Source organism: Plasmodium gallinaceum (genome assembly GCF_900005855.1).
Source record: "Plasmodium gallinaceum strain 8A genome assembly, contig: PGAL8A_v1_64, whole genome shotgun sequence".
Classification (NCBI taxonomy): Eukaryota; Apicomplexa; class Aconoidasida; order Haemosporida; family Plasmodiidae; genus Plasmodium; species Plasmodium gallinaceum.
The window spans coordinates 15,462-31,180 of NW_021628223.1; the positions used below are offsets into that span (position 1 = coordinate 15,462).

Here is a 15,719-nt window from a genome sequence, read left to right on the forward strand (position 1 = left end):
AATTTTGTTAAAATTTTTTTTTTTAAAAATTTTTTTATGGCAAAATTAAAAAAAAAAAAAAAAAAATTGAAATGCAAAAAAAAAAAAAAAAAAAAGGAAAAAAAATAAAAATGTAAAAAAATAAAAATGTAAAAAAATAAAAATGTAAAATATAAAAATTTAAATTAAACAAAATAAAAAATAAGCATTTTAAAATTTATTTAAAAATATTTATGAGAATTATATATGCAATTTTATAATTTTTTTTCCAGTTTCCATTTCAAAGGTTTTAATAAAAAAACAGGGCATATTACATCATATGTGTGCTGAATTATTTCATATTCATCTATTATAATTTTATATTTATATAATGAACAATCAAGGGTAATTGTTTCATATTCTCCACCTTCACCACAAATATTTAATCCGTATTTTTCACTTACTAATTCTAAATCGTTGAATATTTCTTTTATTGTTTTTCCAACGTGATTTTTATTTAATCCTTTATTATTTTAAAGGTAAATAAAAATAAATAAAACAAAAAAAAAAAAAAAAAAAAAAAATATTTTATATATATTTTTCTTTTTCATTTTTTTCTTGATTTTTTTTTTTTTTTTTTTTTTATACCAAATGAAGCAATTTTTACAATAATTGCATCCATTCCATCACTTATCATATTTTGCAATAATTCTTTCTATAATAACAATGATAGAAAAAAATGATCCATAAATTTAAATTTTGAATTATTTTGGTTATTTTATTTCATAATTTTATTTTCTAACTTGATTTTTTCCCCATAAGTAAGTTAAAACATGTAAATTTAATCTTTTGCATCTGTACAATGGTAAAAGAAAAAGAAAAAAAAGAAATTTTTTTTGTATAATTTATATAAATAATTGTAAGTTTTTTATTACACATGCTCTAATCGGTTTTTCTGGTAATTTGATATAATAGCTCCACAAGATACTGCATTTATATTTGGGAATTTGGACTTACAAAAAAAAAAAAAATATATATATATATATATATATAATATGTAAATAGCTTACAATAAATAATTTCTTTACTTTAGCTTCAAGTAGTAATTCATATAAATCTTCTACTTCATCATTAGAATTATAAGTATAAGTTAAATCATCAACATTAATTGGCTCTCCTAAGAAGATAAAAGTGAATATTATATTTTTTTTTATTTATTTTTATTTTTTTTTTTTTCGAAGTTATTGTAATTGCACAAATTATTAAGAATTTATAAATTTTTATCGAAACAAGAAAAAAAAAAAAAATTCATTTCATATAAATATACATTAAACAGATTTTTATGTTATTTTGCAAATTAAATTTTTTTTTTTTCTAATATACTTTTAATTTGATGTTGAATTAATGGTATTTCCATACATTTTGCAATAGAAGGAATTAACTCAAAACCTGCACTTTGATACATAAAACTATCTGTTTCATCTACAAAAAGTTTTATTAGACAAAAATAAAAAAAAAGAGTATTAAATATATATATAAATATATATATAAGAAGTACTCAAAATTAATTTTCAAATGACTCGAGAATACTTTAAGTACAATTAAAAAAAAAAAAATTCATAATTTAAATATTAATACAAAAGTATAAATATACATTTATAAGCTTGAAAAAAAAAAAATGTACTATCATATTGGTCTTAAATTATATGAGACATAGAAAAAAAAAAAAAAAAAAAAAAAAAAGAAATGGATATAAAATAAAATCATAAAAAATAAGTATTATTGCAATGACTTAATGTATAGTAACATTTATAAATTGAATATTGTACTAAAATGTAATAATTTTTAGATCTTAAATATATATAATAATTCAAAAAAAAAAATGTATATCATGAAAAAGGGAAAAAAGAAAATGAAAAAAGAATAATGAAGTATATTTTAATTAAATAATATATATTAAATGAAATATTTTAGTTTTTTTTTTAATATATAAGGTTTTTATGAGTCTTATTATGTTTATGTATATAAATTTTTTTTTTATTTAATTTAAAATTTATATGACATATATATATATATATATATGATTGAATTTTACTTTGTTTTTTAAGTGGAATGAGATGAGCTAATGTAATAATATTATGCCCATCTTTGGAACAACAAACGAGATTGTATAAGCTGTCTTTTCCTCCTGATATTAAACCAACAACATTCATTTTTTTTTTTAAACAATAATGAATTGAGAGGGAATTGCAGAAAAATGGATTAAAAAACAATGCTAAATTGTAAGGAAAACCTTTTATTATATAAATTTTTTAAAAAAAATTATATGTTTCATAAAATATATTTTTTTATTAAAAAAAAATTTATTTAAAATAATTATAAAAAATGTATTTTATTGTGTTATTTGTTAAAAAAAAATTGTTTTTTAATTTTATGTGTAATATTCTTTAAAACTTTTTTTTTTATGATTTTTTTCATTCGATAAAATATTTTTTTATGATTTTATTCTTATGATAAAAATTATATTTCATCTAAATTTAATTTAAATTTTTTGTATTTTAATGATATTTTTATATATTGGTTCTTTTTAAAAATATATATATATATATATATATATATATTTCATATACATTTATTCATATGCGTATATTTTTTCTCCTGAAAAAATTGTATTTATCGAATTGCTGTTCTGTTATGTTTTTATCTTCCTTTAAAAAATTGAACAAATTAGTTTTTAAATTTGAGTTTTTTTTTGAAGTTGAAGATATATATTATGAATTTTTCTTTTAAGATAAAGCAACTGCACTAGGCATATAAAAAATGATACCCACAAAAATAGTTTTATAAAGAAAAAATATGAATTCTTCAGATAAGGGAAATGTATAAACTAGTGAAAGTATCTTAAAATTAAATAGGATAAAATGAAACATATAATCATATACATATTAACTATTCATAGGATATATAAAAATTTTTTTTTTAATTTTCGTGTGCATATATATATATATATACGTATATATTTTCTTTGATTTGTTGTAGATTCTACGTGTTCGACAAAATTCTTTGCTTGTTATGAAGTGATATATGATAAAGGGGTTAGTAAAAAAAAAAAAAAAAAAAAAAAAAATTCGAGTTCATTGTATATGATTTAAACTATGTATACTAAATTAAATTGCTATATATTTTTAGCTCTTATATATAATTATTTAATGATAGAAATAAAAAAATAAGAAGACACACATTTTTTTATAATTTATGGATCATACATTTTACACCTGACATAGAAAAAAAAAAAATGAATAGAAATAAAAAACTTTAATTTTCTATACTTTTTTTCATTTCTCTTATAAATTATTTAATTCAAACTATAAATAAATTTCATATATATATATATATATATATATATATATATATATATTTTTTAATTTATTGCGAATTTTGCAAAAATGTTCTAATGATTTATATAAAAGTTAAAGTCTAATGTAGTTAGAACGGAGATTAACATTAAAAAAAAAATTATCTATTTTTTTCTATGATTATTTTTTCTTAAAAAAATAAAATTAATAATGTATCTAAGTGTATTTGCATCAAGTGTGGAAGAAAAAAAAAAAAATGAAACGCTTCTCTATTAAGTTCACCGAAAAATAAAAAAAAATAAAAAAATAAAGTCAATTTTCTAATGAAATGAAATAGTTTATAGAAAAAAAAAAAAAACAAAGAATTAATTATTTAAAATATTCTATTTTTCTTTCTCTAAAATTGCTTTCATTTTTTTTTCTTATATACATATATTTTAATATGTCATAAAATCTAAAAACATCTCATTTTGAACTAAAAATAATTAAAAATTTTGATTTTTTTTTTTTTTTTTTTTTTTTTTGATGTACACAAAAAGTGCATTTCTATACAGCTCTTAGAAAATTAAGATTAAAAAAAAAAATTTGAAATATTTTATGCATATATATATATATTTAATGCACTAATTTAAATTTATATTTATCTGCAAAAAATCATGTATTTAACAATGTATTAGTTAAGTATTTGTTTATAAATCTTTTAATCTATTAATTAATATTAATATTTAATATATGTAAATATGAAAATATAAGTTATTTTTTTTAGGTAAATACTCATTTTTTCAATATAAAAAAGTTTTCAACTTATTTTGAGTAAATAATTATATTAATATATAATTCTAAAAGGAGTACACTAATTTTTTTTTTTTTTTTTTTTATTCTATACATTCTATTACTATTTAAAAATAACACAAGATTGGGGTACTTCATATATGAGCATTTTAAGTTTTTTTTCCTATGAATGGATAAAATATGAAATTTTTTTTTTTTCTTTAACCAATACATTAGTTCACAATAAAATTTTCAATTTTACAACTAACACTATGCATTTATGCATATGATATATGTATTAATTTCATAACTAAGCGATCAATTTATTTTATTTTTATCATTTAATGAATTTAATTCTCATTATAATGAAAAATTAATAGTTAACTTTTTTTTATAGTGCATTTTCAATTTTCACACTTTTAAAAATTTTCATTTGCATGAATTTTTTATAATAATTTATTTTTGCTTATTTTTGCATTTATTTGTGCTCAGCACATTCAAAAAAATGCATGATAGAAAAATAAAAAAGAGAGAGAGAAAACATGTTTTTCTATAACAAAAATTATAATAATAATAGAAATTTTATTTTTAAAGCTTATAAAATTAATTATATATGAATATTCTATATCAATTTAAAATGTAATAGTATTTCTTCCTTTTTTTTTTTTTTAATTTAATATTTAAAAATCATTCTTTAAAAATTTTCTAGTTTTTTAGAATCAAACTATTTAAGCTTTAATATATTTAAAAAATATATAAATAAACAAATAAATAAATAAATAAATAAATGTACATATATATATATATATATATATATATATATATATATATATATATATATATATATATATATATAAACATTTTTTCTTCTTTTTATTGAATTATATTAACATATTCTTATAATTATTTTATTATTACATTCTAAAATTAGCATTATATTAACAAATTTTTCTTTACATTTTTATATTCTATAATTTATTATCGTTTACACAATTATAAATGATATAATAGTTAATACACACAAATTTTTAAAGATAAGGCATTGATACTATAAATTAACTTTATATATTATTTTTATTATTTTTTTTCTATAAATAAATTAACATATCTATTTATATTATTATTCACTTGTTTTTTTTTTTTTTTTTCACTATTTAAATGAATATTAAAAATATATAATTACAATGCTATTTTAATTAATAATTCAATTAAATATATAAATTAATATATAAATTAACATATAAATTAATATATAAATTATATATTCATATAAATATATATATATATATATAAACATAGAAATTACTATGTAATTTTTTCTATTTCTTTAAAAAATTTTCTTATTTTCTACTTTACAATATTATAAAATATGTGGATTTTACTATTCTTTATTTATTAAGTATTTTTGTTTAATTTTTAATTTATTATAATTTTATAAGATAAAATATATTTACATAGTTGCACGAATTGGATATAAAAATGTAAATTTATCAATGGAAAATAAAGTAAATTATTTTTTATATAAAACGACTGGATATAAATAAATATTTTATGTAAAAATAAAAATAATAAATTTTATGCATACTCATGCATGCTATTTTTATAATAATATTAACAATATTGTTAATTATATTTTTATATTTATTATAAATTTGTGATAATAATTTTGACCCTTATGTAGATTTTTCTTTTTTTGTTAAAAGAAAAAGGAGATTTTTGAAAAACAAATAATTCATGTAGATATAAATCTAAATTTTAATATTAAAAAGGAGGCATTTATGTACACATTGCTTTAATCTTATAGAAAAAACAAAATACAATAAAAAAATTAAATACAATAAATAGTAATAAAATAAGAAAAATAAAAAAAAAAAAAAAGAAAAAGAAAATGCTTAGATTACAAATATTATAGAAAAAAGATAAAAAAAAGTTCATACATTGAGGGCTTAAAAAAGAGAAAAAAAAAAAAATTTAATGCACTAACTCACTATGCTTATATTTTACATTCATATTTGCCTATTAAAGTATTTAGTTACAAAACACATATATTCAATTTTAAATTTACATATATATATATATTAAAAATATTAATAAATTAAAAAAAAAATAATAATAATAATAAAAATGATACAAAGAAAAATAGAAAATCCTAGTGTCCTATCAAAAAATTTAACATATACATGTAAGTATGAATATGAATGTTTTTCACAAAAAAAGTACATTTTTGTTTATTTTCTAAAGAAAAATAAATATAATACTAGAAAAAATTACTTTGAAGATCAAGTACACAATTTGCTTGTAGTATTAAAAAAATATATATATAAAATAATAAAAGGAAAAAATTCTCAAAAAAATAATTTTCATAAACTATCCAATTATTTAAAGAGGCAGAAAAATATTGTATATAAAAATAAATATATTCATTTTCATAGTTTATTAACTAATGATAAAAATTTAAACAAAAAAAATAGAAAGAACTTTCTTTTTAAAGGATTTAAAATTGAAGCAAAACAGAATCAAATATTGCTTTTACTAAAAAATGATAATATAATGAAAAATATTATAAATAGAAAACAACTAAACATAGTACAGAAAAAAGAAGAAAACAATAAATTTTTACATAGTTCACTAAATTTTCAGACATATGCAACTAAAAGAAAATACACAAAACAAGATATAAATAAATATGTAATTTTAAACAAGAAAAGGCTTATAAAAAAGCCAAAGATATACATGAAAATAAAAAATACTTCCAATCTTAAATTATTAACTATTCAAATAGTAAAAAATGATAAACCACAGTTATATCATAATTCATTTAAAATTAAAAATATACTTCTTTTAAAGAAAAAAAAAGAATTGATAAGATATAATTTATATATTAGCATGCATGTTTATTTTAAAAAGACAAACATCGACTATGAAGATATTTTAAATAATAATTTAAGAAAAGAAATATGCTTAATATTTTTTACTAGAATACACAGTAATGGAGAAAAAAATAGAGTGTATATTTCTTACACAAAAAATAATTCTACTAATTTTTTAAATACATTAAAAGAACATCTTAATTTTCATAAAAGATGGAATATAATTAAAAATATGAATATAAAAGATCTTATAAAACAAGAAATTTTAAATTTAAACATCTTTAAAAATAAACAACATAAGTTAATTTATACAAAAAAAATGAAAAATTTTCTCTTACTATCTAAAGGGAAAAATCCATTTAAAAAAAATAGAAGCAATGAAAAAACTTATGCAAATTATTTTAATTATAAAAGTAAAAATGACATAGAAAATGATAATATCTATCGAAGATATAATAATGACAAATGTAATAATAATAATAATAATCACAATAATAATAATCACAATAATAATCACAATAATAATCACAATAATAATAATAATAATCACGATAATAATAATAATAATCACAATAATAATCACAATAATAATCACAATAATAATAATAATAATAATAATAATAATAATAATAATAATAATAATAATAATAATAATCACAATAATAATCACAATAATAATAATAATAATAATAATCACAATAATAATAATAATAATAATAAAGGAAAGAAAAATGATAATGAAAATAATCGTCGTGAAAAAGATAGTGATAAAGAAAATTCTTATACGAGAAAAAATGAAGATAATAAAGAAAAAGTTACCAAAAAGAATAAAAAAAAGGTCGGAAAAAATAAAAATAGAAATATTAATTTTAATAAAAAGAAAAAAATTACAATTAATAATACACTTAATATCAATGCAATAAAAAACAACAGTAAAATTAATAATGAAGATATTTTGAAAAATAATAAAATACATAGAAAAAAAGAACATGGCATTAATAATAAACATCGCATAAAAAATAACAGTATATATAATATTAAGGATAACAAAAGATTAATAGACACTTGTTTATTAAATTGTTCAAAGTATGAATCAAACAGGGAAAAAAAAAGTATGAATAGTCGCAATTTAAGGAAAAAAAATTCTGATACATGCTATATTAAAAAAAAAATAGATCTTACTAAAATATACAAAAATGTCATAGATTATAAAAAAGATAAAATAAATGCAAATAAAATTAAGAAAGATCAAAATTTTATAAACGTGGAAACATTTAAAAATAAAATAAACGAAATGGAATTAATTAGCAATACAATATCAAAAAAAAGGAATAGCAATTTTTTAGATACATCAAATGACTCCACAATAAAAAGAAAATTAAGAGAAAAAAATAGATCTGTTCTAATTAATATTAATAATGAAAAGAATTCTATGAATACAAAGAAAATAACATCAGCTAAAAAAAGTATAGAATATTCAGATATTTGCACAAATGAAAATAATAAAGAAAAACGAATTATAAAAACTGAAAAGGATGGCATGGATAATGTAAATAAAAAACATTGTCAAAAAATAAATATAAACTCATTAGAAGAAAAGGAAAAAAAAAATAAAGAAATTGAAAAAAGAAACTTAATAGCAAAAAAAATTAATTTAGAAGAGAAAGAAAAAATAAAATTAGCAAATGAAAAGTATTATCATGAAAAAAGTAAAAAAGAAAATATGTTAAATGAAAGTGAAGAAAGAAAACATATTATGAATAAAAAAGATAATCTTTTAATGAAAAATGAAAATTTGAGTGATATAGAAATAAGTGACAATAATAATGAGAAAAATTATTCCATTATAAATGATAACGAAAATCATAACAGTTCTACAGGGCATACAGAAGTTAATATTGAGCACAAATATAAATTAAATATAAATTCAAAAATTAATAATAAGAGAGATTCAAACTTTAGAATGAAAAAAAAAATTAAAAAGGAATTGAATAACTATTTATCGAAAGATAGTAATGTAATACTATATGAAAATTTAAGAAATAAGAAAATAAAAATAAGTAATAATAAAAATATTGAAAACTCTGTAAATAATAATACATCAGAGGCAGAAGAGAAAACATGTAATACAGAAGTTAATATAAATGACAATTTAAAAGATCAATTTGTACATAAAAATGAAAATTTATTAGATAAAAATGTATCCTTTTCAAATGTTCACGTAATGATAGATCAATTAAAAAATACAGAAGAAAATATAAAAAAAAATACATATAAAAGTATCTTCAACAATAAACATTTTATCCTTAATGAAAATGATTATTATAAAAATTATGAATTATTGAAAAGTATATATAACAATAATTTATTATATAATCAAAAGCAAAATGATACTGAATATCCCTATAGTCAAATAATACAAAATAATCAAGAATTACTAGAGGAAAATTGTTTTAATAAATTTCTTGATTATAACATAAATGATTATTTAAATATTTCTAATAATAATTTTAATGAATATAAGTCTAATTTACAATATGATTTTTATCGATTTCAACCACTAATTGTAAAAAATAGCGTTAATGATAATAATATTCATACAACAATGATGCATTTAAACAATTGCAATTGCGAGTCGATACCAGATAATTATAAAAATAACTTTTTCATTAATTATAATAAAATTAATAAATATAATTGCATACATGAAATAAACTATATAAAAAATACTAATGAGTATAATTCAAATCCTCAAAAAATGGTCAATATAAAAGATATAATAGAACAAGAATGCATGGATAATAAAGAAAAAAGTTTAAACGTTTCAAATAATTTAAATAATAACTATCATCCATTATTTCCTTCTAACAACTTTTTTAATGATATAATACTTAATCAAAAAGTTAAAAATGATTTATCAAATAATTATAATGTTAACTGTCATTTAAATAATAATGAAACAAAAGATACTATAAAAAAAAAGAATAATATTATTAATATATACAATGAAGAAAATAATAGAAAATATAGCAATTCTATCAAAAAAAAAACAAATGAAATCAGTAACAATAGCAAATCATTAAATAATAGAGAGAAATATAATAATGAAGAATATGATTCTGACAATTTTAATAATAATAATGATAATTTGAAAAATGAAAACTATAATATTACAATGAATTCATTAGATAACATGAATGTTAAAAATATGCATACAAAAAGATACAAAGAAAATCCTATAATCAATTCTGAAGAATATATTAATGCTATTTATGGATATAAAGTAGATGAATATAAAGTAAACAATTATAATAATTATAATGAAGAATATAAAATTAATGAAGATTCAAACCATACAAATACAAGCATAAATAGTAAAATTATCATTAATTATATGAATAAGTATAATAATATGAATGATAACAATCTTTATAATATGAATATATGTGTAAATGATAATTTTAGTGATAATCAAAAAAATAATACTATTAAGAATAATATTATTAATAATACTTCAAAAAATGATAATATAAATACAAAAAATACATATGAAATATATGAATTTTCTGATAATTTAAATAATAGTATTAAAAAAGTAAATGGCAACTTAAATAATATTGAAAAAAAAAACTCTAATTATATCAATGAAGAAAAAAAAAACAAATTAAATTATTTGAATGAAAACAAAGAAAATTCAAATAATTTTATTAATAATAGATTAAATGGAATAAATTATACCAAAAATGAGAAAGAATATAATATAAATAACAATTTAAGCAATATAAATGCCTTTAATTATATAAATAATAATTTATATAAATTTCATATTTTAAATAAAAAATGTTATGTCGCTAATAATGTTAATAAATGTGATAGTATAAATAATTGCAAGGTACTAAACAATTTAAGTTCCATAAATACTAATTTTAATCATTTTCAAAATAACTTAAATAAAATAAACTATATAAATAATGATACAAACTATGAAATGAGTAAAATTTACTATACAAATAGTAAAAATGCAAGAAGCTATACAGATGAATTAAATATAAATTATTTAAAAACTAGTGATCAATATGAATCGAAAATTAAATCATCAACAATTAATATTTCTAATGACAAAGAAATTAAAGAAAATAATATAAATAAATGTTATAATAGCAATAATAATAAAAATATTAGTGCCAATAATAGCACTAACAATAATAGTAATTACAATAATAATAAAAATCAAAATAATAATAATACTAATAGTAATAATAATAATAATTATAATAATAATAATAGCTATCAAAATAATAATAATAATAATAATAATAATAATAATAATAATAATAATAATAGCAATCAAAATAATAATAATAATAATAATAATAATAATAATAACAATCAAAATAATAATAATAACAATCAAAATAATAATAATGATGAAAACAATAATAATAATAATAATAATAATAATGAAAGCAGTAATAATAATAATAATGATTACAGTAATGATACAAATAATGATATCAGCATGAATAGTAACAATAAATTCAACATTCATATATGTAATAACAATAATAATTATAGTAACAATGGCAATAATAAAAACATTAATAACACTAACAGTAATGATAACGGCGATAATACTTATATAAATAATAAAAATGATATTAATAATGATAGTAAATATAACATTAATAATATCGATAATAATGATTATAATAATAATGATTATAATAATAATGATTATAATAATAATGATGATAATAATAACAGTAATAAAAAAAAAAACATAAATGAGTTAAATAATCATTCTAACAATATTGACTATGAAAACAATAATACTACTATTATAAGTCAACTAAACAATATACACAACGATTGTAAGATAAATTTTATAAACAATGCTATGAAAAATATTAATGAAATAAATTACCTAAATTTCAGTTCGAATAATATAAATAGTAGTTTAAATAATACACAAAAATCAAATTATATGAATAATGAATGTATGAATAATCTTATAAATCAAATAAATTATAAAGATTACATAACTAATATGAATTATTTAAATACTTTAAATCATTTCAACAATAACTTGAATGATTTAAATTGTTTAAATAAAACAATACAACTAAATTGCATAAATGAAATAAATAATGAACGGTACATAAATAATATGAATAACGAATTACACTTTATAAATAATTATCATAATCATATAATAACAAATGAAATGAATATTCAAAACAATTATAATGATATAAATCGCTTCAATAATAATAATACCTTATATATAAATGATAGATTTTTTTCCATGAATCGAACACTTGACTTCAATAGTGATATAATGAATAATTCTACCATTGATGAATTGCCACACAATGCAAATATTGACCAAAATTCGAAGAATATACACAATTTTCACAAAAATGGACTGAATTATAATGAATTAAATTGTATGAACACAAATTATTCAAACTTCACAAATAATAATAATGAAAAAAAAATTTTAAAATATGATGATTTTATTTTTGGTAGAAAAAAAGATGTATTAAAAAAAAGATATGAAATGCAAAAAGCAATATTACTAAACGTTGACGATAAATTAAAGGAAATGGTAGAAGAAATTGTATATAATGCTTCTTTATTACCAGAAAAAGGATTAAGAGGAAGAAATACTTTAGATTGTAATCATCCAATTCACAGTGTATGGAAAGATACTACTAGAGGACATTGTTCATGGAGATGTAGGTGGTGGGAAAACGGGAGAAGACTAAGTAAAAATTTCAACGTAAAAAGATTTGGTAACGATGGAGCTTTGAGAATGGCTGTAACAATGAAATTAAAAAAAAGTGCGCCAAAAGAACAGTTGCAATTATTAAAACAACAAAGGGACTTTTTAAAATTATGCTATGTTAACAATTGGATAAAAGATAATAAAGAAGGTAATAAAAGACGTTCTCTTAATTCTAATACTACAAATAATGTAAACGATATTAGTAATGCTAATAACAATAGTACAGATAATCAATTAAATGAGGAACAAAATGACAAGTCTTCAACTCATTTTAGCAGCCCATTAAGTAATAAAAACATCAATCCTTACAATTGTGTAAAACAAGAAAATACCCCAAATAATAATAATGAGATGAAACACAATGTATGTATGAGTAAATTCCATAATCCTCTATTGTTGCCTAATCAAGAAGAAAATGTTTTAAAAAGCAATATAATCAATGAAAAATATTATGTTCACAATTCATATGGAAGCATAAATGAAATTATAAATGAAACATATAAGAATTATAATAATACATTACATTTAAAAAATAAAAGTAATAATTCTTACGATATAAATAACAATTTCAACAATGCAATTATTTCTGCACAAGGATATAAACATAATGAAAATACTATAATAAATAATAATTATAGTGCAAATTGTGATATATAAAGCAATTATTATATAAAATACCTAAGTAATGAATATATTTAAAAAGAATTCTTTTATAACTCTTTGATCTTAATTTTTTACTTTATTTTATTTTTTTCTATATTATTGTTAGACATTAATAAAATATATAAATTAATATTCAAATTATATACATTTATTTTACTTTTTATTTTATTAAAATTATAGATTATCGTATATTATTCTATTTGTATGATGAAATTCAATTTTTATATTTCAATATTTTCTTGTGAATTTTTTAATTAAAATTTAATTTCATATATTTCTTAAATTTTTTTATACTTGTAATAATTAAAAATTTTCCCTTACATTCCACCTATTTCAATACATTTCTTCTTAAAATATTTTTATACATGTGTAACAATTGGAGAATTTTCATAATTTCCATTTTATTTTGTATTTATCATAAATTTTTAATTAAATTGTATAGATCTTAGACATTTAATTTTTAAATATTTTTACAAAAAAAAATTGTAATTATTTCCTCATTTTTATTTTTTTATATATTCTGTTTTTTTAGTTCTTAGCTGTTAGTTCCAGTTTTAGTTTTTATTTTTAGCTTCAATTTTCTACTTTATAGTTTTAATTTTTTACTTTTCATTTTTTAGTTTCTATTTTCTAATTTCTCGCTCTAATTTTTTAATTTCTATTTTTTATATTCTCTTTTATAATTTTTAATTATTATTTTTTAATTTTAAATTCTTATTTTTTAGTTTCTTGTTTTTATCTTTTATTTTCAAGTTTTTAGCTCACATATTTTTTCATTTTTTATACTCTTTTTTATATTTATCTTTCCATTTTTTTTTTTAATTTCATATTTTTTATATATATTTTCAAGTTATCATTTTATTTTTTATATTTCTTTTTTTATAAGAGTAATTTGTTTTATAATTTTTATTTAATATATATAAAATTATATATTTTTAATTTATATAAGTAGAATTGTATTAAATATTTCATTTGAATTTTATATTTTTTTTTTTCTTTTTTTACATCTCGGTACACTTAATATTTTAATTTTTTTTTTTTCTATATATGTATTTTTTAATTTTTTTAAGCATGCGTTGTACATATATTCCATTTTTATTATGTTTGCATGGGTAGTTTTTTTTTTTTTTTTTTTATACATTCATTACATTATAAAGCAAAATCTTATTATTTCATGAACATCTGTTCATATGAATATTTTATATTTTCTTAAAATAACCTTTTTATAAATTTAAAGGAAGTTAAAACTTTCTCTCCTTAGTAACTCCTAAAAAAACATATATAAAAATCTAAAATAATAAAAGGATAATTTTAAGATCATTCTATAAAAATTATTTTTATTAAAAATACTTCATAATATTTCAGTTTCATAAATTGTAAAAATGAATGATTTTTTAAATTTATCTTTACTTATTAAAAATAGGAAACTCAAACAATTTTCTTCTAACTCCTCTTAATGTTATTTGAAAAAATAATAATTTATAAATTATGTGAAAAAAGCATAAAATATACACATACATATATTTTCTAAAATAGAAAAACTAAAAAATTATTTTTTATACAAATAAAAAAAAAAAATTTTTTTTTCTATAATTTGGACCACCTTGTCTTCTCTAGAATTTTTAACGCTTAGAATAAAAAATAAAAGACTCTATTTGGTTTAAGTACTATAACTTTTTATTAATTCTATTATTTTTATAGAAATTATCAATATAATTTAAGCTTTTTCGTGACACTTTAAAATAGAAAAAAATAAAATTACCCAATCTGTAAATAATGATTATTTTTAAATTTCTCTGAATAGTGAGCACAATTTCTGTGTAGTAAATTAGTCTTCATTACTCTATATTTCATTTCATGTTCCTATACAAAGTAAACGATATAAAACCAAAAAATTTCGCAAAACTAATAGCAAAATAAAAATGTCTTTACTTCTTAATATTATAAACTTAAATTATTATGCCATTGCTTTTTTGTCTCCAAGAATATAATATTAAAGAAAAACTGTCTTTTATGGTAATGTTATGCAATTTGTATAAATTATTATCTACAAAAATAATATAAAAAAATTTAATAATTAATAAAATTATATAATAAAAAAAGACTCATATTTCTTAATTATATATTATTTCAAAACAGAAAAAATATTTCATTGATGCACTTTATAAAAAATTCATATTATAAGCATTTAATTGAATATATTCACATATAACATGTATATATAAGTATATAATGAGAAATTAGAATCATTTTTCTTAAAATTTAAAATCTCATTTTTCTTTTACCGTCTTTTTTTGGGATACAAATAAGTTT

The 15,719-nt window shown here is 16.7% G+C and overlaps 2 protein-coding genes across 2 annotated transcripts; one reads left to right on the forward strand and one right to left on the reverse strand.

Moving 5' to 3' along the window:
- Positions 1-233: 233 nt before the first annotated feature.
- On the reverse strand, positions 234-2,171 carry PGAL8A_00123600 (ATP-binding protein, putative; the record flags this gene model as incomplete). The annotated part of the gene is made up of 7 exons (XM_028674751.1): positions 234-481; positions 607-673; positions 762-813; positions 894-970; positions 1,047-1,135; positions 1,342-1,440; positions 2,054-2,171. 7 exons carry the CDS (start codon positions 2,169-2,171, stop codon positions 234-236), a joined length of 750 nt encoding a protein of 249 aa, XP_028526351.1.
- A 4,038-nt stretch (positions 2,172-6,209) lies between these two features.
- AP2-G (transcription factor with AP2 domain(s), putative) lies at positions 6,210-13,400 on the forward strand (the record flags this gene model as incomplete). Its single annotated transcript, XM_028674752.1, has 1 exon — positions 6,210-13,400. The coding sequence occupies one exon, from the start codon at positions 6,210-6,212 to the stop codon at positions 13,398-13,400; it is 7,191 nt and encodes a 2,396-aa protein (XP_028526352.1).
- Positions 13,401-15,719: the final 2,319 nt, after the last annotated feature.